The following is a 27,523-nucleotide window of genomic DNA, read 5'->3' as shown; positions in this document are numbered from 1 at the left end:
GAAATGATCTAACGAGGTTGTGAAGAGAATATGGGTGGAGATCGCCAAGAAAGAGGAATGGCACTTCAAGACTGTTGCGCCAAGACGGGTAGAGAAGCTCGGGTAGGTTTCCTTGGGTGGCCGCACTGTCTAATGCGTCGTAATAGGAAAGAAAATGGTGGAGGAGGAGGTCCACGTGAGAGTAGAGGAGGGTTTGCGAAGAAGACGAAGAAAGAGATTTGTGAATGAGAGGGAGGAGGGTTTTTTGCAGAGTGTTGAACCAGTTTGTGTAGTAATCTTTGAAGGCAAGTGTTTGAGATTTCTTACGGGAGAAAAGGGAAGCAAAGGATCTTGGCATCTTTGGAGAAGATGATGATTTGGTCTTGATGAGAGCAGCAAATTCCTTTGTTTCTTCTTCTTAAGCAGCCGAAGGAAAAGAGGCTGGGAAGTTGGTTAAAGTTTTTGGAGGGAAATAAAAGTTAGAGTTAAGCCCATCAATAGTGTTGGGCCCTTAAAAGTGGTAGAGCCCAAGAGGGGATTTGGAGAGGATTTAGGAAAGAACCAACGACGGACGCGCAGTGACGCACTGACATGTTGACAGTTAAAAAAGGGTGAAAATAAACAGAAAGGCGCCAAAAATAAAGAAAAATACAGAAACGCCGCCGCTTTGGGTGGGATTTATTCATAAATTTTAACCAGCAGTTGCTGCCTCGCACCGACAGGTTTGGATCCAAACATGTAAAATTTCAACGGCTCACTTTCACCATTTATTTTTTTTACTCTCTCTCTCTCTCTCTCTCTCTCTCTCTCTCTCCAAAAGGGCCAAAATTCACGGACACATAGCAACAGCGTCGTGTTGGCAGACGCCAGTAATAAGTGGTGACATGTATAATTTTTACAACACAAATTCTATCTTTACCAAAAACTCTCCATCTCAAGTCCAAACCCTCTTTTTCTTTTCATGGCCTGCTGCAAATCATCTGCTGCTTTTCACATTATCACATTCTTCTTCTTCTTCGTCATCTTTCTCAAATTAGACTTATCCTATCAAATCTCAACCGTTGAATCAGAGGACTGCACCAACCGTTGGATCTACGTCAGATGGCTCCCATCACGGTTCAATTTTGATCTCCTCTCAAACTGCTCTGCCTATCCTCTGTTTGGCGATTTCTGTTCTTATTTACAAAACCACGGCCTCGGTCCCAAAACCCACAACGATTCTCACAGCTGGTACCGCACTGACCCTCTCCTGCTGGAACTCATTTTCCACCGCAGGATTTTGGAGTACCCTTGCTTGACTCAAGATCCCGCCTCTGCGAATGCCATTTACGTGCCTTATTATGCAGCCCTTGACGGGTTAAAATATTTGTACGGCTCCGAAACCAACTTCAGCAGACAACACGGTCTTGAATTGTACAACTTCTTGCGATATGATGATCAGCCTGAGATATGGGATCGTTTTGCGGGGCATGATCATTTCTTGGTGATGGCAAGGCCGGCTTGGGAATTTTCGCAGCCCTTACATGTTGATCCTCCTGTATGGGGAACGTCCTTTCTTGAAGTTCCGGAGTTTTACAATGTCACAGCTTTGCTCCCTGAGGGCAGAACATGGCCTTGGCAAGAACAAGCTGTGCCTTATCCCACGAGTTATCACCCATCAAGTTTGAATCTTTTTGAGTCGTGGGTGAAGAGAGTGAGGAATTCAAGAAGAAGCACGTTGATGTTGTTTGCCGGTGGAGGAGGGGTTGGTGCTAATCCAAATATTAGGAGAAGTATTAGAAATGAATGTAAAAGCAATCACAGCAGTGAAGTTGTTGCTGCTGCTGGAGGTGGAGGGCATTTTAACAAAGTGTGTGACATTGTGGATTGTTCTAATGGGATCTGTGAGCACGATCCTATTAGATTTATGAGGCCAATGTTGCGAGCAACGTTCTGCTTGCAGCCACCAGGGGATACACCAACTAGGAGGTCAACTTTCGATGGGTTTCTTGCAGGTTGCATTCCAGTTTTCTTTGAAGAGCAGTCAGCAAAATCCCAGTATGTGTGGCATTTGCCTGGGGAGATGTATGACGAGTTTTCAGTGTTTATACCAAAGGAAGATGTGGTGTTTAAAGGATTGAAGATTGTTGATGTGTTGATGAGCATACCAAATGCTAAGGTGAGGAGGATGAGGGAGAGAGTTATTGAGTTGATGCCCGGAGTTATTTACAGAAGGCATGAGAGTACTCTGGGTTTGAAGGCTAAAAAGGATGCTTTCGATATTGCAATTGAGGGTACTTTAGAAAGGATTAGATCCAAGCTCAAAGTGTCAAGTCAATGAACTAACGAGTTCTATTAGTCTTCTTGGCATTGTAAAAATTATTTAATCACCATTTTCTTTTTCCTGTTTAAATTTGTTTATACTAATTAGTATTCTCAGCAAAGATGCCGAGGAAATAGACTGATTTGTATTTTCATTGATTATAAATTATGATATTGATGGTTTTACTCACTTAATGTTGGGGCACAGTTTGTGGAAATGTGTATAATGTTTGGAAGTAACATAATAGCAAACAGAAGCAGCTTAAATTTCTGTAATGTACACAATACTGTCATCTTGTAAATATTTTAAGTTTTTACCACATTTTGTGGACGCTGTTCACACTGCAATTATTCATAACCCGCTGAAAAATGGAAATTAGGGAAGCTCAAGACTGACTGGGAAAAAAAAAATTAATAAGTTATTAGGAGCGCCATTTGCGAAGTAACAAACTTCAAACAAACAGGATGGAGCTGATGCTTCAAACGAACAGGATGGAGCTGATGGAGATTATGAGACTGCAACCTCCCCAATTAACCACAATACATATGTATCGGGGAGCATGGATTCAAGCACATCTCACTGTAACATATTTTCCTTTCTCTTCGGTACTGGTCATTGATAGTAAATTCTCATCCCCATCTAAGAATAGCAGAACCCCAAGTTAGACCAGCACCAAAACCCGCAGCAGCAATAGTATGACCTGGCTTGACCTTCCCACTTCGAACTGCTTCATCTAATGCTAGCGGAATGGATGCAGCACTTGTGTTACCATAATTTGCCAAGTTTGATATAACACGTTCCATTGGGACATCTAAACGGTTTGCAACTGCATCTATGATCCTCTGGTTTGCCTGCAATTTTTAATCTTTTATCAGTACTTGTTCTTCTACCTTTCATGAGTTGTCTGTTAGTAATTTATCATCAGTGATACAAGTAAGAAGTGTCTAATATGTCACATATTGACAAATCCTAGGGATGTGTTTGAAAGTCCCTTCAGAGAAGCACTGCATTTAGGCGAGCAGATTTTTTATGCTTAGCTCATAATCTTTTACAGATGCAGGCAGCATATATCAGAATTGAATAGCTAACGAAAGTCATCCTCCTAAGTGGCTGGCAAAATATTCTAATATCTACTACTAATATGAAAGAGAAATCTAGACCCACATTTTGATCTCATCATATTAACATCATTTTGAGCTAGAACCCTTCTGATTCGAGTTCACTCTCTATGGAATATTCTCTTGTGTGCATAAAATTATAAAGACTTGAAAATGAAGACCTCATTTCACAGGCCAAACTGTTTTTAAGTATATCTCCAGGGTGGACTTACTGATAAGAAGGTGAATATATAACAGATCATATATCCCATACCTGATGAAGAAGTAACCAATCAATGCTGGACATCGTCAGACCAGCCTTTTCAAGGGCAGACTCAATGGTCTGTGGCACCACTCGGACTGCAAAACGGAAAACTTCTTTGCCATTCATATAAATGCTTGAATAAGAGTAGTGTTGAGGAGGGAAGGCTAGCACCGAACCATTAGAACCCAATGCATCATTGGTTTGATTTCCTTTGATGCAAGCATTTAGATGTCTGCAATGAGGAGGATCAAATATCCATTATCTTCATCAAAGAAAGAAACACAAAGCCTGTCTGCTGGCGGGTTTTGGGGGGGGGGGGGGGGGGTGGTTGTTGTGGGTGGGGGGAACACGTACCTGCCACCTTCACCATCACTATGCACATCAAAACTAATTAAACCATCATCCTCACTGTCACAGGCCTGTAGAAGCATTATATTGCAAGTGAAATGAATAATATATGTGGAAGAAAAGCAGTGAGATAACAGTAACTCCTTGACGGACCCTTATATGAGCAATCTTACACATAATGGATGTGAATCAGGGACAAGAACATAACAGAGTTATTTTATTGATGATACTTAAACAAACAAAAAACATAGCATACAAGATGACATAAGAGATTTCCCGCTGATAATCAACTGCTCTGGAGGAACTACTAAATATAGCTGACAGAATAATATTTAAAAGAAGTAGCCGGCCCTCTTAATTTGTCAGTAGATGCTAGAATCCCAAGTTACGTGGACTAAAGAAAATTGTTGGTGCGAATATCCACGTTTTTTTTTTTCAATTATGGAATGAGGGAACATTTAACCAAGCAAGAAATACAACTAGTGGGGTGGGGATAATTAATGAATATCCAGAAATTAGATTCATACAATCCCCAAATTTGTGGATTCAGAAATATGACTATATGAGAAAGTATCTGACTGTCGCATATATGCCAAAATGCAGTTACTTTTGCCTCTTTTATTATACCCATGCAAAAACAGAACTGAAGTAACACGCTGGACAAATAAACAAACCATGAGACATATAATGTATTATCTTTCTCTATAGTTCTTTTATTCAAGAAAAGGATTCATTGTTAATATTTGGATGGCAGACTTTGCTAATATGGGAAAGATTACTTCTTCAATAACAGCATCACGGCTAGTCAACCAACAAACTATTACTCTGTACCCTGTAAAAGAGTGAAACATAGACTGTCATTACCTGCACTAACACGGCACCCGCAGCATCCCCAAACAGAATGCAGGATCCTCTATCCGTCCAATCAGTAAATCGAGAAAGAGCATCACCCCCAATCACTAGAACATTGCGAAACCCGCCTCCTGTAATTTATACAGGTGAAGACTTAATCGTACAAGCCTTGGAATATGTAACAAATACTGCTTTTATAGCCAAGTGAACAAACTTGTTACCCCTAATATGACAAGCGGCTGAGACAAGACCCAAAAGAAATCCACTACATGCAGCTGTAATATCGTAAGCTAAAGGATTGTTTTTGCAGCCAAGTGCCTTTGGAATCTGACAATTACAACATAACAGACAAAGAGGAGCATATTTCAATGTTAGAGTTGTAGCAATTCCAAGCCAATGTAAAAGACATTAATGGAAGAACATCGGCTCTCGCATGAAATATGCAGAGCATCTTGAAAGTTCTGCAGTATGCAAATCAGTATTTTAGCACTTGCTCAAGATTCCTCATAAGAAATAATTGTGTATGAAAACTAATTTTTTGTTTCAATTTGGCACATCATAAGCTGATGTTAATCCACATGTCATGCAAGAAACTGCCTAAGTGCACAGAAAGTCACAACACTACAGAATCAGAAGCATAAACACAGCTCACATCAAGAACAAAAACTACTGTGTTTGACGTGTGTTCATTTAATTCTGGATATATATAATCTCATCACCCTTACCTGAGTAGCACCACCGAAAAGATCCTCTGGAGTAGATGTGCACATCAACACAAGGTCAACATCTTCAGGGTTCACCTCTGCCATCTGAAGAGCTCTACTTGCTGCCTCTACAGCTAGACCAGTCAAGCTTTCTTTGCCTGTAACAGTGATCAGGGCAAGAAGATGTTATACAATAGAAACGTAAGTTGTTTTTTTCTTTTTTCCTTTTTTTTTAAATTATCCAACAGATAATTAGATCATGTGGCAATCGATGCATAAACTACCTGTTATCTACAGGTGAAAAAGCTACAGAACTTAGAACTCTAAGTCTGACAATACAGTAGGGTCAAAGTTCAACCAAATTTGAGTAGACCAAGTGGACAACCATAGTGTTGGGAAACATTTAATTAAACCATATTCAGACTAGCTACACCCAGACTCGTCAAGCTGAATGGCCTTCCTCAAGGCTGAAGCAGCTTTTGTAGACAAGACTCAAGCAGCTGAGCTGCAGAGCATGAAAAGCCGGCCAGACTGCTCATGTTTACCCTGTACATGATGCTAACATGCTGCGCAAGTATCAACTAACCTGATAGAACGCGTCGATTTCGAATCCCAGTTCGAACAGAGATCCATTCATCAGAAGTGTCAACTATTTTTGCGAGATCATCATTGGAAATCTGAAGAGTTGGCACTGCTGAGCCACATCCAACCAACTTGCACCCTCTATTGATGAGTCTGTATTTTGTTTTAGGCACGCAACAAGAGTGGATACAGCAGTCAAATTTTCATTTTTAAGCCAAATCCTCATTTCATTGAATAAAAACAGAAATCAGATGAAAATTCCCGCAGGCCAGGCTAGAGTTATCATACAGAGCACATAGACCAATAACCAGGATCAACTTTTGTTACATCTAGTTTAATAAAAAATGGGAAGACCCTAGCATGCTCCGTTCTATGTTGAGTTAGCTTCATGGCAAATCTAGGTTGTACTAGGACATCATCACCAATACCATGGACGAGGTTCATTTCACTGATTAGTTATTCAACACATGAAATGTAGAGCAAATGTCATGGACTAAGCACCCATGAGAGGATGATAATATTTCAAAGCTCAAAACTTAAAAGCATTCAAGCAGGAGATATAAAGGTACTCTGAAACCAAGCATTAACCATATACAGTAACAGGAAAATAAGAATATAACAAGAAGTTACGACGATTATTACAACATAAGTCCATTCAACACTGAAATGAGTATAGCTAATGAGGAAAACCATATTCCTTTGCTCCAAGAATTTGCTAACAAGCAGATCAACTTCAGATCACCACATTGACATTCGATAAGTCATGCTCTTAAAACTAGGTGCTACACATAGTCCTCCAAATCGCAAAAATAGGCGGCCCCAAAGCCTGAAACTGTTTCTCTGTATTGCTTTCCCAACCAAAAGTGAAACCGGGCACTATTAAATCTGAGAGCAGATACTTGAAAGATTACATCTAAAAACCCATAGCTAACTTCAACATCCCTGAATATTTTAGTTTGTATTACAAGATTGTCTAGTTTAAACCATAAAGAAAACTAACAAGGACTGTTACAGCAATTTAGTTGCAGTTTTTTTAAAACCTACAGAATCACCAGACCTTGTAACTGATGCAGAAGAGGCTACGAATAAACAGTCTGAAACTTTTCTACCAAAATTAATGCATCACAAAAACAGACAACAGTCAAGCTTCTGGTCAAATTGGAGTGAGCCAAGTAAATGCTGGTCAACAAGAAAAATAGTAATGTATAGGATGTCAACTTCTCAGAGTTAGCCAAATGAACCAGAATTTGCACTTTTCTGCAATTTCAGACTTGAGTTAGATTTTCTACATCACCTTCACAAAACCAAAAGCTGAAAAACTCTTACAACTTCATAGAGAGCAGTACTGATGCTGTACAAGCCCGAATTCTTATTTCTATTAAACTCACAACTGAGATATGTCTTTCGAACTATTCTGGTAATACTAAGTTAGTCCTTCCAAAGACCGAAGCAACCATATGAATTACAAGGCTTCACTCACACTCCTTGTAAGTAATATATTTCTAGAAGGTTAGCTATCCTCAGGGAAAAGGCAGATTCGAACAAAATTTCAGCTCAAACTGATCATCAGAAGCATGCATGGCAGTCTCTAATAAGAGCAAGCAACACTACTTTTTCTGTTTCCCTATGAGATGGTAATATATCATGAAACTAGTAAAGCCAACCCACAAAAACCCTTATATATACGGACTCTAAATTCCAAGTCTTGAAAGGCTTTCATCATTTAGTCAAGTAAAGAATCTCTTTCATCACTTCTACATGACAACTGCTCGCACATAAGCAATTTAGTAATGAATTTTTAACCCAAAAAAAAAAAAAAATCTACAGCAATAAAATGTCTACTTCATTCAACAATATAACAAACCTTTATAAGCAACGAGGTCCAAAGCCCATTAAACAACCACCTTTCACCAGCTAAAAACTAAACAAAAACGAATCTACTAGCATTGAACACCCATTTTGACTACCAAAGCAGAAAGAAAGAAGCAATGAATCACATAGAGAAACAAACGGGGGGAAAACAAAAAATCACCTGGGTGCTCTAGATTCGGAAGAAGACACACTCTTCTCAGAACCAGCAATGGTGCTGGAGCACAGTACCCTCCTAAAGGTTCCCTGAGAGAAGCAAAACCCAGATCGATATTTCCATGTTGAAGGCTGAACCCTCCTCCTCAGGCTTGGAACTGAAGGTGTAAACAGCCCAGATGCACTTGCCATTTTTCACTCTCTATATAACTCGCACATACACCAATTAAAGTTCGGAATATTTAGAGGAAAACGAGTGAAGCAACAAAAAAAAAAGGATCTTTTTCAGCTTATATTTGAAAGAACAAGAATGTATTCAAAAGAGTGAATACAACCATGACAAGAAAAAACAAATAAATAATAATTTAAGGGATCAATAAATATGTATGAGTAGTATACACAGAGTAACAGAGTTTACTAAGTTTTTTTTTTTTTTTTTAATTTCTTTCTCTTGTTTTGGGATTTGGGTTAAAATTTTACTTTGGAGAGTCCGAAAAAAGATTTGGGGAAAAAAAAAAAAGCAAGACAAAATTAAGTGAAAATCTAGGGATTAAGCCAACCCAACATGAGGAAACTCCAATGCCAATTGATTAAAGCTGTTCTCTATGTACGAAGTGTCACTCTCTCCTTCACAAAGCTTCCCTTCGTGCACTGCCGTCTCAATTTTCAAGGTTTCATTTTGTCTTGTAATTTTTTATTTATTTTTAATAAAAGGTGTCCTCCCCTGTTGTCGTGTAATTCAACTAGTTTATGTGTTGGAGACAAAACAGTTAGCACTTGACACATCAGCATGACAATGTTTGCATGTTGTGTGTTATGCCCTCGTGGGACACGTGGCTGATAGTGGTTGGTCTTAATTAAAGTTTACGCTAGTTGTTTACCTAAGTTGTTACCCTTGTGTTTCTTGAAAAATTTTGATCTTTACTTCTTGTCTTGAAGTTAATTAATGTGATTGAAGCTTAAAAAAAATCTTTAATCTCTCAAGTAGTTGGCATGGTAGTTTGAAGTCGTAGAAAACCAGAAGAAAAAGAAAATATATACGCAACACCTGCCCTCCTCTTTTAAGAAACACCAAAAAGTCTTTTAATTTTAGTGTCACATTTGGTGTAGACCATACTTCTTATGGGCAAAGTTTAATTGCAATCCGAAATTTATAAAATGATTGTCAAAATATAACAACTTTTTCGCATATTTATTATACATATAAATGTGCTACGGCAGACTCATTGAATAATTAGTTGAACCGTTGAAAAATAATTTTTTTTTTTTTGCCAAGTTTATTTGAATCCTCGGTAGTATGTTAAGTAAGCCCTCAATGATCATGGCATTTTCTCTTTAAATAAAAGAATCCATTGATCATTTATTTCTTATAGAAATCAAGAAATAAATTGTGCTTTTGACAATTTGATGATTCCAGCTCCTCCTGTTCAAGCCTGTGTGTCTTCCCATTTAGTTTATTTAAGTATGACATACCCTATTGTCAAAAAAAAAAAAGTATGACATGCCCTGGTCATCCCATTGGAAATGCCCCCCCATCTATGAAATTTTTAATTTGAACAAGCCTTTACCTCGAGCTCCAAAGATTTTCACGGTACTAACTTTTTGGGTTAAAATTAATAGAGATGGGTTCAAGTGATTCGTCTTGTACTACTATTTGTAGAAACTTTAATGGCATCTTTAAAGATTGCTTTGCTTTGCACCCTGGCCATCATAGTGCCTTTGTTTGCAGAGTTATATGCTATTATCCTAGCTATTGAGGTTGCCTTCCATAATGTTTGACGCATAGTAGAGTTAGAGAGTGACTCTTCTGTGGTATTTCTGTGCCTCACTAATTAAGATTATAACCTTTATGGGCCTCTTTAAAATTGAGTTAATTGTCTTCGATTACTAAAGAAGATGAAATTTAAGATGCATTTGGTACTATTTTTTATTTGTTGTTTTTTATTTTTTTAAAAAGAAAATATATAAAATTTGTTTGGCGGACTCATTCTTTAAGAAAACGCTACAGAATTGGAAAACAAATCATTTTTGCTCTTTAAACTTTATAAAGAAAATTAGAGAACCCCGTATTAGTGTTCTTCAGTTTTCATTCTCTTTTGAGAGAGTGAATGGGCACACAATTTAACTCTATGACCACTTTTCCCAATGCATATGTGGGTACAACAAGGAATATATTATATATATAATAATGATTGATAACAACAAAAGAAAATTATATTTATTTGGTATCTTTTTTATAAGTGGATCATCCATTTTAATTTATTTTATATATAATTTAAAAATGAAAAATAATAACACTTTTCTAAATGCTGTTGAATATGTATGTTACAGATTCTGTAACATACACACCCACTCCATGCACTCCACGTGTCCCCGCATGTGGAACCAAGGCACGCAAATGGCACCCTTGGGGAGCTGGCTTAACCTGGTCTGTAAGTGTACCGTAGCCAGCTCCGTTGAACATATATCAATAAAAAAGTTACATCCTCCTAGTCAATATTAACAAATATATAAAAATTAGAAAGTAATTATATATTTTTCAAATATTATTATGTTATAAATAAAATTTATTTACATGATTGTAATGCAATATTATTGTAAAACACACAAAAGCAAATTTTAAAATAAAAAATAAAATACAATCAATCAATGATATTTTAATTAAAAATTTATAGCATAATTTTTTTTTTCGCTTTGCTATATTGCATTATGCTATTTAAACTATTTAATTTTATATTTTATTCTGTAAAATGACTTTTAGAATAATAGAAGACAATTTTAAATAAAGTAATTACACTTAATGATAATAACTCGTACAAAAAAAAATAATACAACTATTAAATAATAAATAATTCTTTACTCTCACTATCCTCACTTTTTCAAACAAACAACTAAACACATTTTCATTGTTTTCATTTTTTTATCTATTATTTTAAAATAAACTACCAAACACATTTTAACTTATAAAAACATCACATTAAAACACATGGTTTTCCTTATCTAAATTAAGGATAGAAAACACCAATTAAAAAACAATACCAAAGGCATCCTAAGGTTCTCTCATATTTATAGAGAGGGAATTCTATTGCTGATTCTTTGGTAAACTTGGGATTATCTTGAAATTCCTTCATGTGGTGGGATTACCCATGAATTTCTATTCGGAAGAACCTTTTAGAAGATGCTTGAGATTTGCCTAATTATTGTTTTGTTACTTAACTCGTAATTTTTCTTTCATTTTTTTCTTATTAATAAATTTTTTTTAATTAAAAAAAAGTCACTTTACATATACGCTTGCATTCAAAATAATGCAAAAGTAAAACTTTAATGTGTGTGTGTGCGCGCGTGCGCATGTATAATGATTTTCCAATGAAATATCTTTAATTTTAATAAAATAAGAGATTAGCTAAAAGATTAAAAAAAATTAAATTTCAATACACTATAGGACAAAATATAGTGCATTAGAATATGTGTTTGTTTTATCTTTTATTTTATCCCTGACTTTATTAAATTCAGGGATCCTTAATTAGAAAACTTCTATATATATATAGAATAATAATCCAAACTTACTTAAAAGCTTATGGTTGAACACAAATCTATCATTTATTTAATTTAGAAACAATCTTTCTTTCATCTCTCGTAATATAATTAATTGAAAAAGAGCCATTTTTCTGTTATTGCCTTCTTCCGAACATAGCTATTTGGTATTTTCCCTTGATCTTGCTGTGCATTAAATTCATGCATTGAATTATGAATTAGACGATCCTTTTTCATAATTAGAATGCCGTTCGTACAGCTAAGACTCTTGATAAAACTTGAATTGTCACTCAATTGAGTAAACATTGGAGTTCAATATAAGAACGTAACTTACGGTCCTCTCACAGCAACAATACCACTGGTGAAACCGAATACTGTTGTTGTAAGAGACGTAAGTCACGTGCAACGTAACTTAACGCCAGCCTCAATATAAATAATATAACTACCTTTTCGTACTTAACAGTTTTGACTTTTGATGCTTTAACCTATATTTTCTACTGTTAACTGTTCGTCTTGTTCAATAATTACGTACGAACACACAAAGACACGAGAAAAAGGTCCAAACAAAAAAAAAATCACATGCATTGTTAGGAAACTTAATTATTATTCCAACTTTCATTTATTTTTGTGTGAGATTGCGATTGGAATAAAGTGGTTCCGATTGTTTTGCATTTAATTTTTTCTATTACGTCAATCTATGCACAATTTGTTTGGTCGTCATTTCAAATTGTGCTTCAGCTGAGAACCCAAATGCAGGCCCCATATCCCCTATTCTCAATAAGAGGGTATATATGCATTAGGGGAAGTGTCTTTAGAAATATATCTGGGGGCATTTAGTTTACTGGAATGGAAACCAATGGCAAAACCCGTATCGTTCCTGGTGGGCTACCCAAATCAAGAGGTTCCTAGAGAAAAAGGTACAAGTGAATGCCACGTGGTCCATTTCTCGTCACTGTAACTTGTAAAGAAAGAACAAGTGAAAATTGACTGGGCATCGTAAGGACACATGCGATGAATAGTAGAAAATTGGCAATTAATTCCCTGCTGGCATACGACTACGTGATGCAGGATCATATAGATACTTCCCAAATCTTTTCTTCTTAAAAATCTCTCTCTATTTATTACGGGAAATTTATAGTAATAACCAAAAAAAATTCCCTTTTTTTCATTTTAACCCCCAAAAAATATTTCTATCAACATTAGCCATTAAACAACATTTGAGACCAAAATACCCCTCCCTCATCTCTCCCCCAACACTCCATTTCACTCATCTCTCCCAAACCGATCCAACTCCCATCATCGGCGGCGACATCAACCCTCGTCGGCGGCGGCTCCATCTCTCACCGGCATCCGATCTACGATCTACAACCTTCAACAAAATCTAGGTTAGTCATTTTTCTTATTTTCATTAATTTAAAATGAGATTTTAGAATAATAATAGTTATAGCTTGAGATTAATAGTGGTGGTGATGATGTTTGTGGTGGTTGGTGGTGTTTGGGAGTATTGTTTTCGATTTTGGAGTGATTGTGCTTAATTTTGCGGGTGGGGAGGGAGGGGAGCAGGGCGCGCGCGCGCCCATCGCTGGGCAGCAGCGCGCGGCACGCTGTTGCACCAAATCTGGTGCGACAGCAGGCGCTGTCGCACAAGCTCGGGTGCGACAGGCGCGCGCCCGTCGCACAAGCTCGGGTGCGACAGGCGCGCGCCCGTCGCACAAGCTCGGGTGCGACAGGCGCGCGCCCGTCGCACAAGCTGTGGTGCGACAGGCGCGCGCCCGTCGCACAAGCTGTGGTGCGACGGGCGCGCCTGTCGCACCAATTTTTTGGTGCGACTGGCCCTGTCGCACCAATTTTTTGGTGCGACTGGCCCTGTCGCACCAATTGTTGGTGCGACAGGCTTGCCCGTCGCACCAAAAATTAAATTTTCTTAATTTTTTTTTCTGTAAATGTAATGTAATAATTTTATAAATATTACAGATACATGGCGAAATCAGAATCACCGGATATTGAAGTAGGCAAGATGTATTTTCGTTATGCTGATCATTTTCCTGGTCGAATTTCGAGCATGTGTATGTTATCTTCGGTCGTTAAAGTCATCGAGGAAAAATTAACAAACCGGCAGTTGCGTATGTTCAAAAAGGATATATTTGGACATTTCTTGGAGTGTCGAAGTTTTCCATTTAGTGGGGTAATTTTGCACAATCTTCTACTGCGGCAAGTGGCCCATGAAGAAGATAGCCGTGAGGATCAGTTATGGTTTCAAATTGGTAAGCATGTGATTCGCTTGTCAATTGTCGAATGGTGCTTGGTTACTGGACTTTCATTTGGTGTGGATACCAATCAAAAAAATGATGAAATGGAGCAGAGGCTACGGAATACGTATTTTGGTGGTGTGCATCGTAAGATTAATGTGAAGCAATTCGATGCAGTATTTAAGGAGTTGAAATTCGAGGAAATGAACGATATGGACGCATTAAAGATTGCACTGTTTTATTTTGCGGACAGAGTACTAAATGCAAGAAAAAATCACTGTCAAATTAATTTCGATTGGCTTGACCAAGTTGATGATATACAGTACTTCCGAAAGCGTCCATGGGGTCTATTGTCGTGGGAAATTATTTACGAGAGTCTTGACAATGCACTGTTCGAGAAAGACGAGAAATTTAAGAAGACTCGGTTGAAAAATTCAGATCATAATATTGAAAAATACAATCTTTACGGCTTTACGTGTGGGGTTCAGGTGCTATTTTTTTTGTTTATTAATAAGTTTTATTGTATTAAATATTTGATAGTTGTTTTATTTGATTTTTCACTTTGGTTGTTGTAGGCTTGGATTTACGAAGCAATCGGAGGGTTGCCATCAACATGGGTCGTCAAAACGAAGAATAAGATTCCCCGCATTCTGCAATGGAAGCCCATGGCGTCGTCGAGAATCAACTTTGCGGAGGTTTATTCGTTCTTCAACGACGAATCTCGTCTTGTAAGTAATATGTATTACTTATTTTTTAAACTTTACTAAATTTAAGTTATGTATACTTACTTAAAATTTTCAATTGAATTTATGGAAGGGGGACGTTTTACAAACCCTTGAGCCAAATTCAAAGGAGAGTAGCAAAAATTATTGGCTCTCTGTGAAGGATTACTTGCCAAGCATTCCAGACTGGGTTCATAAGGTCGGTATACTCTAAGCACTAAAAATTTGTTAATCGAAATTTTTGACTTTTCATTTACTAATTTTAAATGATACTTTATACAGCACCAACCCTCAATCAACGCGATGCCGTCGGTTACAAGGCATTCAGACGAGCATGACGATCATGACGACATACCAAACCCAATACCAGAGCAGTGTCATGACACTTTTGCGGATGAGGTGGGGCATGACACTTTTGAGGATGAGGTGGGTGTTGATGACCACCAGCAGCAAACAGACAACTCTGATGACGCACGGGATTCTGAGGTTAGAAATAATATACGATATTTTTTTTTATAAATTATTAATTTTTTATTGTTATTCTAAAGTATTATTTTTTTCTTTTGTAATAGTCGAGGACAAAGCAGTTTAATGATTACGTACGACGACGGCTGGATAAGATTGATCGTAACGTGTATGAAATAAAGTCAGAATTAAAAGATTTTAAAGAAACCGTTGTTGGTTTCATCGACACATTTTCTAAACGTCCAAATAAGGATTCTCCCACTGCACGCTCGTACATACCGTCGTATGTTTATAACAGTCCGTACATGATTCCTCCGGTCAGGCGAGGACAGCACGTCCGGCCTTTACCTCGACCCCAAATCATGGAGCATGCGATTGACATGAGTACGAGTGTGGATGTAAATCCACTGAGAGGATTGGAGGACTCTAGTCTGTTTGGGGATGTAAGTGGGGAGAGCGTGCAGGTGTTCACAGAGGTGCCTCCGGGCGTTAGTAAGTTCGGCCGCGCGTACATACCGTCGTATGTTTATAACAGTCCGTACATGATTCCTCCGGTCAGGCGAGGACAGCACGTCCGGCCTTTACCTCGACCCCAAATCATGGAGCATGCGATTGACATGAGTACGAGTGTGGATGTAAATCCACTGAGAGGATTGGAGGACTCTAGTCTGTTTGCTGAGTTTGATCAATGGTTTACTGGTGATAGCAGAGTCCGCCGGAGAGTCCAGCACCCGCGGTCATTCTTTCAAATAATTTTGGGGACAGCTTCGATGGGATGGTTAGGCGATGAGGTATTTATAATTTCCTCGTGGTGTATACTGTTGTGGATTTGTGTATAAATTTGTTTTTAAAAACTCGTAATATTTCTGTTTCTCTACAGCATATTCACGAGTATCTCCGCTTGATTAGCGAGAAGCAACGGCAGTATCCAAATGCCTTACTCCAACGTGTCACACATACTGACACATTTTTTTGGGTAACGTGCCGACAAAACTTATAAATCTTATGTGGATGTAAAAATTTAAGTTTTATTAATTTATGCATTTCTTGGTTATCTATGTATTAGGTGTTCTTGAATCAGTTATGGAATAACGGGAATTGTGCAGTCGATTCAATGGTATTCGACGACCGCGTGAATAGTTATCTTTGTGGCCGCCAGCACACAATGTCTAAATCAATGACGGATGTCGATATGGTATGTATTTTATTACATTTCACATGCTATCTAATGAAAATATTCAAGTTGTTGCTTTTTCTTTGTTGTATTGTATTTTAATTTCATACATAACGAACATGTTTTTCAATTGTTATATGCAGCTACTCATCCCTGTTAACTTCGACGGCGCGCATTGGGTACTAGCACGAGTTGACTTTCGGAAAAACAAAGTCTGGATTTATGACTCATTACTCACAAATCGCGACGACAAAAGGTACAAGTTGAAATTCAAGCCACTTGAAGTTATATTCCCTCGATGGTTGGAATACGTTGGCTTCTACAATATCCGACCGGAGTTGCAGAGTGAAGACCCGTGGAAAGTTATCGCAGTTAAGAGCGCGCCACAACAAGAGCCCGGAACTGGCGATTGCGGTGTTTTTGTATTGATGGTTACGATGTATTTAATGTTCGGGATTAGATTGGAGTTTAACGCTAGTCATGTCGAGTACTTTAGAAAGAAGATTGCGGTTGATATATTTAATAACGATATTCAATTGTAAACCTATGTAGTAATTCAAATGTTGAAATTTGAATTTTTTTTTACTTCGCACACTTAAGTTTATATAATTTTAATGCCTCACATTTTAAACTTTAAATAAAGTTTTATGAAATATAAGTGTACAATACAAAACAAGCAGTAACAGTTTTAACCAACGAACACAAAAACAATAATAGTTTTAACAAACTCATAACACACAAAATACAACTAACTTCGAGTCGACGCAATGGGATTCTTACATCTCTTACGATTATGGCCTAGTTCATGACACCGACCGCATCTAACAGTCCGCCGGTCAACGTCCTCGCCAGCCGAGGGTATTCTGAGCTCTTTACGACGGCCAGGTGGTGGTGCCTCAACTGGTGGGTATACATGCATTTCCTGAATTTCATCTGGAATTTCCCAATCAGCCACATCACCAACTGGCTCTACTGGTTGTGCATAAGCCATCGCCAACGATTCTGTAGTGTAAAAGTCCGAGCAAAGGTTAATAAAATCCACCCGGTGTGTTAGACACGCCGCGATTGCATGAGCACACACAAGCTGATCAAGCTGGAACACTCTGCAGGAGCAAGTTCTCTTTTGCAAGTCAACTAACCCTTCCTTAAGCCCACCGCCTATAACTTGAAAGCGATGCGGAGACACCGGCCGAACTATCATTCTTTCAGCTATAGTTCTCCTCTCAGTGACTATTTCATCCGCCCATGTTGTTAGCCGAGTAGTCATTGATTCAGCCACAATTTTCCTATCATAAAACCATTGCTGCAATGTTTTCCTAAAGTGATCAACAAGATGAGTCACAGGAAATTTTCGAGGTTCCCTCATGAACGCATTAACACTCTCCGCGATGTTCGTGGTAAGAATGCTGTACCTCCTACCTTCAAACTGCGACCTTGCCCAATTACACGTACCGACATTATTTTCTAGGTAATCAGCCGCACCCGAGTGGATCATCCACAACCCTTCAAGTTGTCTCTTAAATTCCTCGTGGCCATATGCTTTTGCTGCATTAATAAAGGCAGGCTCAAATTGATCCCAAAGAGCTTTGGACATTCTAAACTGAGACTTAATGTTACCTTTGACGTGGTAAAAACAAACGCCACGAGTTGCATTGTGAAAAACTTTAAGAACGGCTCTCCTTATGGCAGTGCATCGATCAGAGATAATTACCAACTCAGGTCTATCGCCAATCACTCCGTGTAACTTCATCATAAACCATTCCCAAGCATCGTTGTTTTCTGAATCCATGATCCCAATGGCTAACGGATACAATTGATTGTTACCATCAAGACATGTTGCCACGAACATGCTTCCACGATATAATCCCTTCAGATGAGTACCATCTACAGCAATGACAGGCCGAATGTACTGCATAAAACCCTTGATGGAAGATCCGAGTGCTACAAAATAGTACAAGAAATTACCATCTCCATCCTGCTCGAGGTGAGTGACTGTACCCTCATTCGCTGTAGTTAGTACGTGAGAGTATTTAGGGAGCAAGTTGTATGACTCTGCAGGGTTGCCTCGAACTATTTCAAGACCAACTTCTCTCGCCCGATATGCCTGCTGGTATGTTAACTGAACACCGTATTCCTGTTGCATATCTGCTCTTATGTCATTCGGAGTATAAATCCTCTTGTCTTGAATATATTTTTCTGCGATAATATGACCGACAACCTGGCTCCTGACTTGATGACGTCCATCAACCAATACCTCATTATGACAAGTGTGTACATTGTCAATTCTCTTCACCACCCACGGAATATTTTGCTCGTTCGAACATCTAGTTGCTCGAATACGCCATTTACATGATTCTGAACAACAGTGAGCCTCGAAACGTGTCGTAGTAGACCGTGCAATCTTGAAATCAAACTTGTCTCTAAAGGCAACCTTGCGTAGTTGTAATATAAACTCATTTTTCTCAGCAAATAGCTTACCCACACTGATATCATCTGAATCACAACTGCTAACAAAGCTTGGAGCAACCATATTCGAAGGCAAAGTTGGAGCAACACTTGTAAGGGGGTCAATTCGCCTTCTCGATCGAACCATAGAAGGAATAGGTCTATTGCCTCTGTTATTCACAGGAGTATTGTCTTCACACTCATCCTCATGCTGAAACGATGGAACATTTGAAGGACCGGCTCCTCCATCATCACCATCATTATTGAAACGCGTGCCCCCCCTTGTAGTATTAGAAGGTTCTGCACAAACATTATCCCCCTCTGTCTCATTATGAAAATCATCATTGTCCCGAAAAACATTGTTGTGATACGGAGAATATCGTTGCTCCAACGACGTTGTTATTGGAAATACTGTTGCTCCAACATCCTGTAACGTAACGCCATTATCATCAATGTTGTCATAATTTTCGTGGATTGGAGAGTAATATTGCTGCAACGATATTGTCCTTGGCAACACCTCTTCATCATTATCGGGGCCAGACATATTTGCTCTAAACGAAGTTTCTGTATCGACATGTGGCTCAATACCTTCGCTCGGAACTCGAGGTGATGTGGTCACGAATATAGGAATGCATCCAAAATTAGCTACGTCCGATGCCATATGCAACACAACCCTCACCATTTCATCATCGCATATATCCATGGGCATTGCACATATACGATATAATGTGTTACTAGACCTCAAAGTTGTCTTCATGGTGATACTATAGTCATTAGGGTTAATTTGTAACACCTCGTATACTCTTGCCAATAACTGATCAAACAGATAATTTTTTCCAACCAAAAATGCTCGATTTTTACCATTCACGTACTCCATACGGCTATTTTCTAATGTCTCCCACCAACCATCGTAACACAATTCAAGTACAACTGAATCCATTAAGCCTGAAATTATAAAAAAATATTATTTCAGCCATATTAAAATAATACAGTTTTAATGATGTATTTCATGGTGGGTGCGACAGGCAACCTGTCGCCCGAATCTTGGTGCGACAGGGTGCCCGTCGCACCAAGGTTTGGTGCGACAGGGTGCCCGTCGCACCAAGGTTTGGTGCGACAGGATGCCCGTCGCACCAAGGTTTGGTGCGACAGGGTGCCCGTCGCACCAAGAGTTGGTGCGACAGGCACCTGTCGCACCTTGCTTGGTGCGACAGGTTGCCTGTCGCACCAAGTTTTGCTGCGACAGGCAGCCTGTCGCCAGATCCAGATTTAGCCCAGTTGTTCAGAAAATAACTCATACCAGTAACTGATGTCGATTTGTGTTGGATTCGGGATTCGGATGTCGATTTGTGTTGGATCCGGATAAATTATGATCGGATATCACTTTTATCGTTGTCCTTTGCGGTCACCGTTGACTGATGAATCAAGAGCGAAAAGCTGCTTTTGGTTTGGCGATATGGGAGAAACGACGTTGGTTTTGTTACGCAAAGAAGGGTAATTTGGGAAAAAAGGCTTGTGTTTGGCTAATGTTGATAGAAAAAAGTTCAGAGGGTTAATTGCAAAAATAATAAAATAATAATGGTTATTTTCGTAAATTTCCCATTTATTACCCGTATCGATAAAAATTTGTCCACTCTCTGCCCATCCATTCTCCCTCTTCCATTTTCTTCCTTATTTCTCTCACTTTTCTTTCATTTTTCTTTGCACTTAACATTTTTCTTATTACCCACACAGACATCCTAATGAAGTTTGCGTGGGAACGTCGTGTAGAAACTCGAGCAGCAATGAATGCAGCACGAGTATCAGCAGATGGAAACCGTATTCACAGTTAATTGGGTTGCATTGTGCTCTGTTAAAAAAATTTGTGCTAAAAAATAATAAAAAGGACTTACCCCTAAATTATAAGAAATCGTACTCGCGAAAGAGACAAATCAACCACGACTAGGCCAACAAGTAGATAATTAACCTCTACTCTTATTTGTCCTTTACTAGTTAACATCAAACAGTATGATGTCGTTAATTTCCACGTAGCGAAAGAGAGGCATGGTTCTTTTTGCTCCCTAAAGCTAGGCCTCGGTTATTTATTTATTTGTTAGTGAATACAAAAAAAAAAAAAAATTTGTTACTTTGGATCTTGAAGAATGGAGACAAATTAGACAACATTATATAGACGCCCACATGCGATTTTGATGGCGCTAGCTTTATATCTATATAGTACTACTGGTGAGGAGATAATTAAAGAAGAAAAGTAAAGAGGTCGTCGGCAATATCAGAGAATTATTGTTGCTGTCTGTTTTCCGTATCAATTATTCATCTTTCTACCTTGACATCCAAAACAGAAAAAAAGCAAAAAAAACAATACAAAGGCTCTGTCTGTGCATCGTGAATCAGGAACACAGATCCTAACCCACCATCGTCGCCTCAACTTTTCACTTTTTTGCAAACCCCCCCACTAGTAGACATTATGTTAAAACATGAAAAACCATAATAATAATAATAATGCCCGGGGCACCTGTCTTTAAGATTACACACGCAAGCAACACAATTCCTACGGATATGTAACGCATTAAACTAATGCAAGAGCTCTGCTAAAGGGTGTTAAATGATGGAGGCCCATCGGCATTATCGAACAGCTTAAAAAAAAAAAGATAGATAAATAAAAGAGTAGTTGCTTGGAGGTTGGAGCAGAGACTGATAACACTCTCTCATTCTCACAATCACAGCTCACAGGCCACATCTTGCTAGTTGTATGTATGTCAGTGGACGACTCTTTAGAATCCCTGACAGACACCCAACTGCCTCCTATATCAATCAATCATCAGCAATTCAACATGGTGAATATGTATACACACACAGCTTTCTTTGAATTTTCTTTAATTTCGTTGATTAATAATTGTGTTTGTTGCTTTTTTTGGTATGTTGATCAGGTTGGTATGAGTTCATCATCATCGATTATTCCTCGCTGGCTTCAAATCCTTCTCGCAGAAAAATTCTTCAGCCCTTGTGCGGTTCATGAGTGCGCCAACAAGAATGACAAAAACATATTTTGTTTGGATTGTTGCATGAGTATTTGTCTTCACTGCTCGCACACTCACCGCCCTCACCATCTCTTACAGGTTCATTGTCGTCTCAATTTTTACACACACACACACATATGTATATATATATATATCCCAAATTAATGTTATAATTAGCTAATTATATATTCTTAATTATTTACTCAAAATCCTAAGTTACTCTTATCTTTTTATTTGTTCTACTTCTATTTATGTGGTTTATAGGTTAGAAGATATGTGTATCATGATGTCTTACGATTGGGTGATGCTCAAAAACTGATGAATTGTTCCTTCGTTCAAGTAAGTGCAGATGTTGCGCGCGTGACCATATACATGAGATATGCATATCTCTATTTATATTTTATTATTTATTATTCAACTTTAACTCATTTAGTTATTAATTTTTTAACGAAAAAATTAATTAAGTAACTAATCTTGTTACTGAGCAGCCATACACAACAAATAGAGCAAAAGTAATCTTTCTGCATAAAAGACCAATGACGCGTCCCCTTAAAAGCAATGGCAACTTCTGCATGAAATGCGACCGTAGTCTTCAGGACTCTTTTCTCTTCTGCTCGATCTCTTGTAAGGTACTCTCATAAATTAATTAATCTTCAAACCAAGTTACTTGCTTCTTTTAATTTGCTGTTCTATTACAACATTATTAACGATTCTATGTGACTGCAGATTCATCACCTGGTGACTAGTAAAAGTGGAATCGTCAACAAGTCGACAGTTTCATTATTGTTTGATAGAGCAACAAGTGTAAGCTCGTCAGAGATTGAGGACGCAGCAGGCCAAATGACACCAGCCTCCCTCCTCGACTTTCCTGCTTCATCACTAAGAGCTTACGCATGCACTGCCGCCGTTGATCAACCTGTGGCCGGAAAGAAAAAGAAACGCCGTGTCTTATTGAACCCCTCCCGCCAAAGATGTTCCACTACTAACCGACGGAAGAGTGTGCCAAACAGGGCACCTTTGAATTGACTGTGTTATGAGTAGTACTAGAATACTAGTTTTGTGTTGTGATATTACTTCTATATTACAATATTAGAGTTCGCAGAGATGGGAAATGACTACTTACCAGTTTTGTATGGCAAAATTTTTTTTTCTCTTTTATGTAACAAGCTACTAACTAGTTACTATTTTCTAATGGTTGAAAGTGTTTAACTTACTTATTAATTCACTAGTACTCACCATATTATTTGGGAGTGCGGACATGGAAGTTAATAATTTGATGAAGAAATTAATTAAATATTTATATGTAAAAAAATGTAAGTTGTTTTAATAGGTGAATAAGAATTCAGCGGTGAATTGAGTTTTTGTGAATCTCAGAAATAATGGCTGTTAGGAAAGATATACATACATACATACATATATTTAAATTAATTCTAGTCATTGATCATTTCAACACTGAAACATAGCAAATGAAGGAAAATGGTAAATGAGATGAGTAAATGTTAAATATAACATTCCAATTCAAACTGCAGCTGGTGCAAGCTGAGGGCAGAAGAGTTGCTGAATTGAAAGTGTGGCGGCTCTGGTTGGTTCTAAATTTGAAAGAAAACGGACGCAAAAAATCTGTGAGGCAGCACCAAAGAAAAGATTTACTCACCCACCTAAGAATTTATGAACAACACATTTATTTAAAAAGTTCTTCCACATGTCTACTAAGATCCTGTTTGGAATTGAGGTAGAAAAAATATATAATTATGAAATAAAAATTAATAATTTACAGTAAATATAATTTTTTAATAATAATTTTGACAATATTATTAAGAATATTATAAAATTTTCATTCTACAAGTAAAAAATTATATCAACACAGCTTCTAAATGACAGCAGTTAATGTTTACCAAACACTTTAGTATTGTGTCTTTGTCAACCCTCAATCCTAAATGCACTCTAAGTATAACTAGCTTTTCCACAAATAACTAGTTTTTCCACAAAACTACCGAATGTAGGTTGTAAATCTACTCCCATTAATATTGATGAGATATCATATTTTTATACCTATTTGGCTATTTCACATTAACATTAATTTTTATGCAAACATTTGAGTGAAATGCTTTTCATCTCGAAAGGTATCTATGCTGGTATAGAGGGCGTTCGATTCCCAGATGGTGCAGTTATTTTGAGAATTGCCAAAGACCAAATTAACTAATCTTTCACTAAAGCTTTTGCACATTTGAAATTATTTAGTTGCATTTAACGTGTGATACAATAATAAGAATTGGGGACTACTCATACAGCCGGGGGCCTATTGTATAGAAAATGTATCAGATGGAATTCATACGCAGAAATAGGCTATTGTTACTTTGATTTATTTGACGTATATTTGATGAAATCCTTGTTGGCTTCAGCAACCAGATGCTCATCGTCCCATTCATCGCGGTATGTCCCTGGTCGAGTAATAAAAGCGTTTTTAAAAGCTGAATAGGCCATTTGCTTTCTCCATTCTTCATAGCCTTGACAATTGCACTGTGCAGCAAGCCAATCTGTGTACTCAATTAATTGAGGGTAATCCATGATATGAGTGTATCGCTTAGGTTTCCCAGAAGCTTCAAGCTTTGAGTAAAAGGCTTTAACATCCTCCATCATCTCGTCTTGTGAAGGAAGCACAATTCGACCAGACAAAACACTGGCAATCCACTTGCTCTGGAGTTCAAAGAAGGGGAAAGGGATAACCTGAAACAGATCACTCATAATTTATCATTGACACGTTCAGACAAGCATCCAATAAAGAGTTAGACAATGTTGAAGTATATGTGCAGAGATGAACCTTCTGTGGTATCCCAACAAATGAAAGGCCTGGTGCCAAGACTGGCGGAAAAACGTGCTTGTACAATGGCCCAACACGATTGTCATCCACAGTAACAATGCCATTGGTTTCAAGAAAAGGGTAGTTGTACTTGTACCTGTTAATCTGATGAAAATTTAGATCACCGTCCATTCTTTCTTTTCATTTCAGAGTTTGTAATGCATCATTCCAAAAAATTCGATCCAAAATAAAAACTGAAGGCAAACTACATAAAAATTACCCAGTGCAATGCATAATGACATCTGCAGAGACAACTCTTCCATTTCGGAAAACCACGGTACCATCTTCACTGGCTCTTTCTACCTGAAATATTAGTTTGATGAAACCAGTGTATTGTCAGATCATTCAATGTAAATTCCACATTCAGAGAGAGACAGCCATCTTCACCAGCTTGTCCTGAAATTTTTGTTCTCTCACCCCATCCGTGAACACTTCTTAGTTCTTACCATAGAATGAAGCCACATATTATCATATCCGGGCTGTTTTTCATGTGTTTCATCTGCAACCGATCGAGATGCAATGTGAACTTCTTTTGCAAATCCGGCTAAGTCCCTTTTTATATCCAATCCACTAGCGTAATGCCCTATCAGAATCACTACCTGTCCACAATTGATGAGCCATAATGTTTACAATCATTTGATAAAACTATACATCCATAATTAACCAAATTAACATGGGAGAAATCTACAAGTCAACAGGCCAAAAAAAAAAGCCACCACTTTCACCCAAGATAAATAAATTTTCAATTCCTCAATAAAATAAAAATATAAAAGAAAAAGTGGAAGCATAATATTATAAATACTTGATCTTGGAATGGATTGGGAATCCGATAATTATGTGAATGCATTTGCTTCCCTGGCCATGAATCAATGCCTGAAGAGAAATACATTTGTTATACGGATTGATTTAAGAATTCAGTTCATGATCATTAATTTCATATCGATAATGCGCTCATTAATTACACAAGCGGTAAGTAGAAGCTACCAGGAACTTGAGCAAGACGAGGCACTGAAAAATGCCCATTGCAAACGACCACAGCATCAAAAGTTTCCTCTTCAACAACATCATCTTTCTTTCTTGACTTAACTTTCCATTTGTTGCTCTCAACCAAACGTGCATTCAACACCTCAGTATGAAGCCTCACCACTTGATCGACACCAAACTCTCTGGCAAAATTTTGTAAATAACGCAACACCTCCTCATGACCCGGATACCTTCTCAGGTCAACGGACCCTTCATAATTACGGGCCACAAACGGGTAAGCTTGAAATCCCATCAACTCCCTGGGAAGATTGACCCTGAGAGACTTGTAGAGGCTCGAATGAACCGGGTAACGATTTGGGTCGACACCAAGCGGGTCTGACTCAGTCTCCGAAGTGTAAATCCAAGAGCCACCCACTTGCTCTCCTTTCTCGTAAACCACCACCGTGTGGCCTTCCCTCAGCAACTCATGACCCACCACCAGTCCAGCGGCGCCGGCGCCGATCACTGCCACATGGCGAAACATAAGTGGAGGTGCCGTTTCTTTAATTAAAATTTTTCGCTCTACCAACCCATTACATCCTTTCTTTGAATATTGATGGAAAGTTGGCTGTCTTTTACTCTTTGTTTTAATTTTATTTCGAAAGCAGGGACGTCGTTATCTTTCAACTTGTTTTTTTAATTATATTTTGAAAGGTTTATTATATGTTACTTTTGGATGTTGGAAAGTTGCGACTGTAATATTCTATTTACAGCGGTCGCGGCAGAACAGTCCGATATTCAAAGCAACAACAGTTAATTTTCATTTTGCGCCTCAGGTTCAGGTTTGTGAGCTGGCTTCCAAATTTCTAAAATCCCAAATCCCCTCTTTATTTCTCTTATTTTAATTCATTCAGTGTCAAAGTGGTTGATTGATACAAGTTTAAAAATAAAAATGGTGTAATGAACATGTAAAAATTTTATGGTAGTTAAATGTACATATGACAAAATAAAGGTGAAACAAAGATAATTTCTCATTTCATTATTTGTAAAATTATTAAATTACTATCTAATGGATGAATACCATATCAGTTGGCACTTAAATCGGGACATAAATATTAGGATGCCTAACATTACTCTTATATTTTTTTCTTAAACCCTAAATTGATATTTTTTTTTTTTTTGATTAATCTTAAAACAAATATAAAATTGATTCATATTGATTTTATACTAACAAACTGTTATAGCTCATTCAAAAAATAATTAACCTGTTCTTATTTACGTAGTGAAATGCGAGTAGCACATTCGAATGTTAAGGAATTGGAGAGGTGCTGCTGGAGATGAAACATATGATTTCAACATCAGAAAAAATTAAGTTTATAATCTTACAGGACCAAACAACGAAAAGCATGGTGAAGAAAAACTACATAATTCTCACTGAGAGAAGAGAAAAAAAAAATGAAATACGATTGGAAGTGCCACAATTATAATGCATTCATTTCATTATTTATATGAAAGTGATCTCTTTTATTAGGATTCCGAAAATTGATAACAATAATTTTTGTAAGGATCTATACAATGTGACTTTTGGACCTTGGTCGAAAGATCGAACTAACACTTAATTTTGGACTTTTACAGTTGATCAAAATTCATGGGTTTTAACTTAGAAACTGGCATGAAAAATGAGGATTTCAGATAATGTTTGTAAATGAAAACCCTATGAAGTGTGTTTATCTGTAACGGTAAATGTTTATATGTTATTTGTAGAAGAAAACACAAACGAAGAAATGAGTCTGCAACTTCAGTATTAATTGCCTCATTTCCGCAATTTAGTCACCGTGCATCATACAATATAGTTTTAATGTTTTAGACTCAACACTCAACAGCCTGACAAGCGACAGACGGTGGTGCATTTCCGTCCGGGGGGATCTTTGAAATAAAAT

General features: G+C 37.8%; 5 protein-coding genes across 6 annotated transcripts; 3 read left to right on the top strand and 2 right to left on the bottom strand.

Annotated features, from left to right (window-relative positions):
- The first annotated feature begins 792 nt into the window (after window positions 1–792).
- LOC18049894 (probable xyloglucan galactosyltransferase GT19) lies at window positions 793–2,475 on the top strand. The gene has a single exon (XM_006440303.2). It carries the CDS (start codon window positions 941–943, stop codon window positions 2,297–2,299), a length of 1,359 nt encoding a protein of 452 aa, XP_006440366.1. The 5' UTR covers window positions 793–940; the 3' UTR covers window positions 2,300–2,475.
- Window positions 2,476–2,522: 47 nt separating this feature from the next.
- LOC18049893 (3-oxoacyl-[acyl-carrier-protein] synthase III, chloroplastic) lies at window positions 2,523–8,862 on the bottom strand. 2 transcript variants are annotated; one of them, XM_024189762.1, is made up of 9 exons: window positions 8,715–8,862; window positions 8,162–8,356; window positions 6,134–6,282; window positions 5,569–5,705; window positions 5,065–5,170; window positions 4,856–4,974; window positions 3,998–4,062; window positions 3,653–3,875; window positions 2,523–3,132 (listed from the first exon to the last, which is right to left on the bottom strand). In XM_024189762.1, the coding sequence occupies exons 2-9, from the start codon at window positions 8,344–8,346 to the stop codon at window positions 2,911–2,913; spliced, it is 1,206 nt and encodes a 401-aa protein (XP_024045530.1). In that variant the 5' UTR covers window positions 8,347–8,356; window positions 8,715–8,862; the 3' UTR covers window positions 2,523–2,910. The 2 variants fall into 2 exon arrangements, with proteins under 2 accessions (XP_024045530.1, XP_006440365.1); XM_006440302.2 differs by having other exon boundaries at window positions 8,162–8,862.
- Window positions 8,863–16,298: 7,436 nt separating this feature from the next.
- Window positions 16,299–16,840, top strand: LOC18049892 (sentrin-specific protease 1). Its single transcript, XM_024189523.1, has 2 exons — window positions 16,299–16,319; window positions 16,442–16,840. The coding sequence occupies exons 1-2, from the start codon at window positions 16,302–16,304 to the stop codon at window positions 16,838–16,840; spliced, it is 417 nt and encodes a 138-aa protein (XP_024045291.1). The 5' UTR covers window positions 16,299–16,301.
- A 4,593-nt stretch (window positions 16,841–21,433) lies between these two features.
- Window positions 21,434–22,786, top strand: LOC18049891. Its single transcript, XM_006440300.2, has 5 exons — window positions 21,434–21,577; window positions 21,671–21,859; window positions 22,025–22,099; window positions 22,249–22,389; window positions 22,487–22,786. Exons 1-5 carry the CDS (start codon window positions 21,497–21,499, stop codon window positions 22,784–22,786), a joined length of 786 nt encoding a protein of 261 aa, XP_006440363.1. The 5' UTR covers window positions 21,434–21,496.
- A 1,167-nt stretch (window positions 22,787–23,953) lies between these two features.
- Window positions 23,954–26,258, bottom strand: LOC18049890 (flavin-containing monooxygenase FMO GS-OX-like 2). Its single transcript, XM_006440297.2, has 6 exons — window positions 25,605–26,258; window positions 25,423–25,493; window positions 25,067–25,219; window positions 24,841–24,923; window positions 24,582–24,717; window positions 23,954–24,487 (listed from the first exon to the last, which is right to left on the bottom strand). Exons 1-6 carry the CDS (start codon window positions 26,125–26,127, stop codon window positions 24,113–24,115), a joined length of 1,341 nt encoding a protein of 446 aa, XP_006440360.1. The 5' UTR covers window positions 26,128–26,258; the 3' UTR covers window positions 23,954–24,112.
- Between the last annotated feature and the right edge of the window lie 1,265 nt (window positions 26,259–27,523).

The sequence above is a fragment of the Citrus clementina genome, unplaced genomic scaffold (genome assembly GCF_000493195.1).
Source record: "Citrus clementina cultivar Clemenules unplaced genomic scaffold, Citrus_clementina_v1.0 scaffold_3, whole genome shotgun sequence".
Classification (NCBI taxonomy): domain Eukaryota; kingdom Viridiplantae; phylum Streptophyta; class Magnoliopsida; order Sapindales; family Rutaceae; genus Citrus; species Citrus x clementina.
This window is presented reverse-complemented; position numbering and strand designations above follow the sequence as displayed.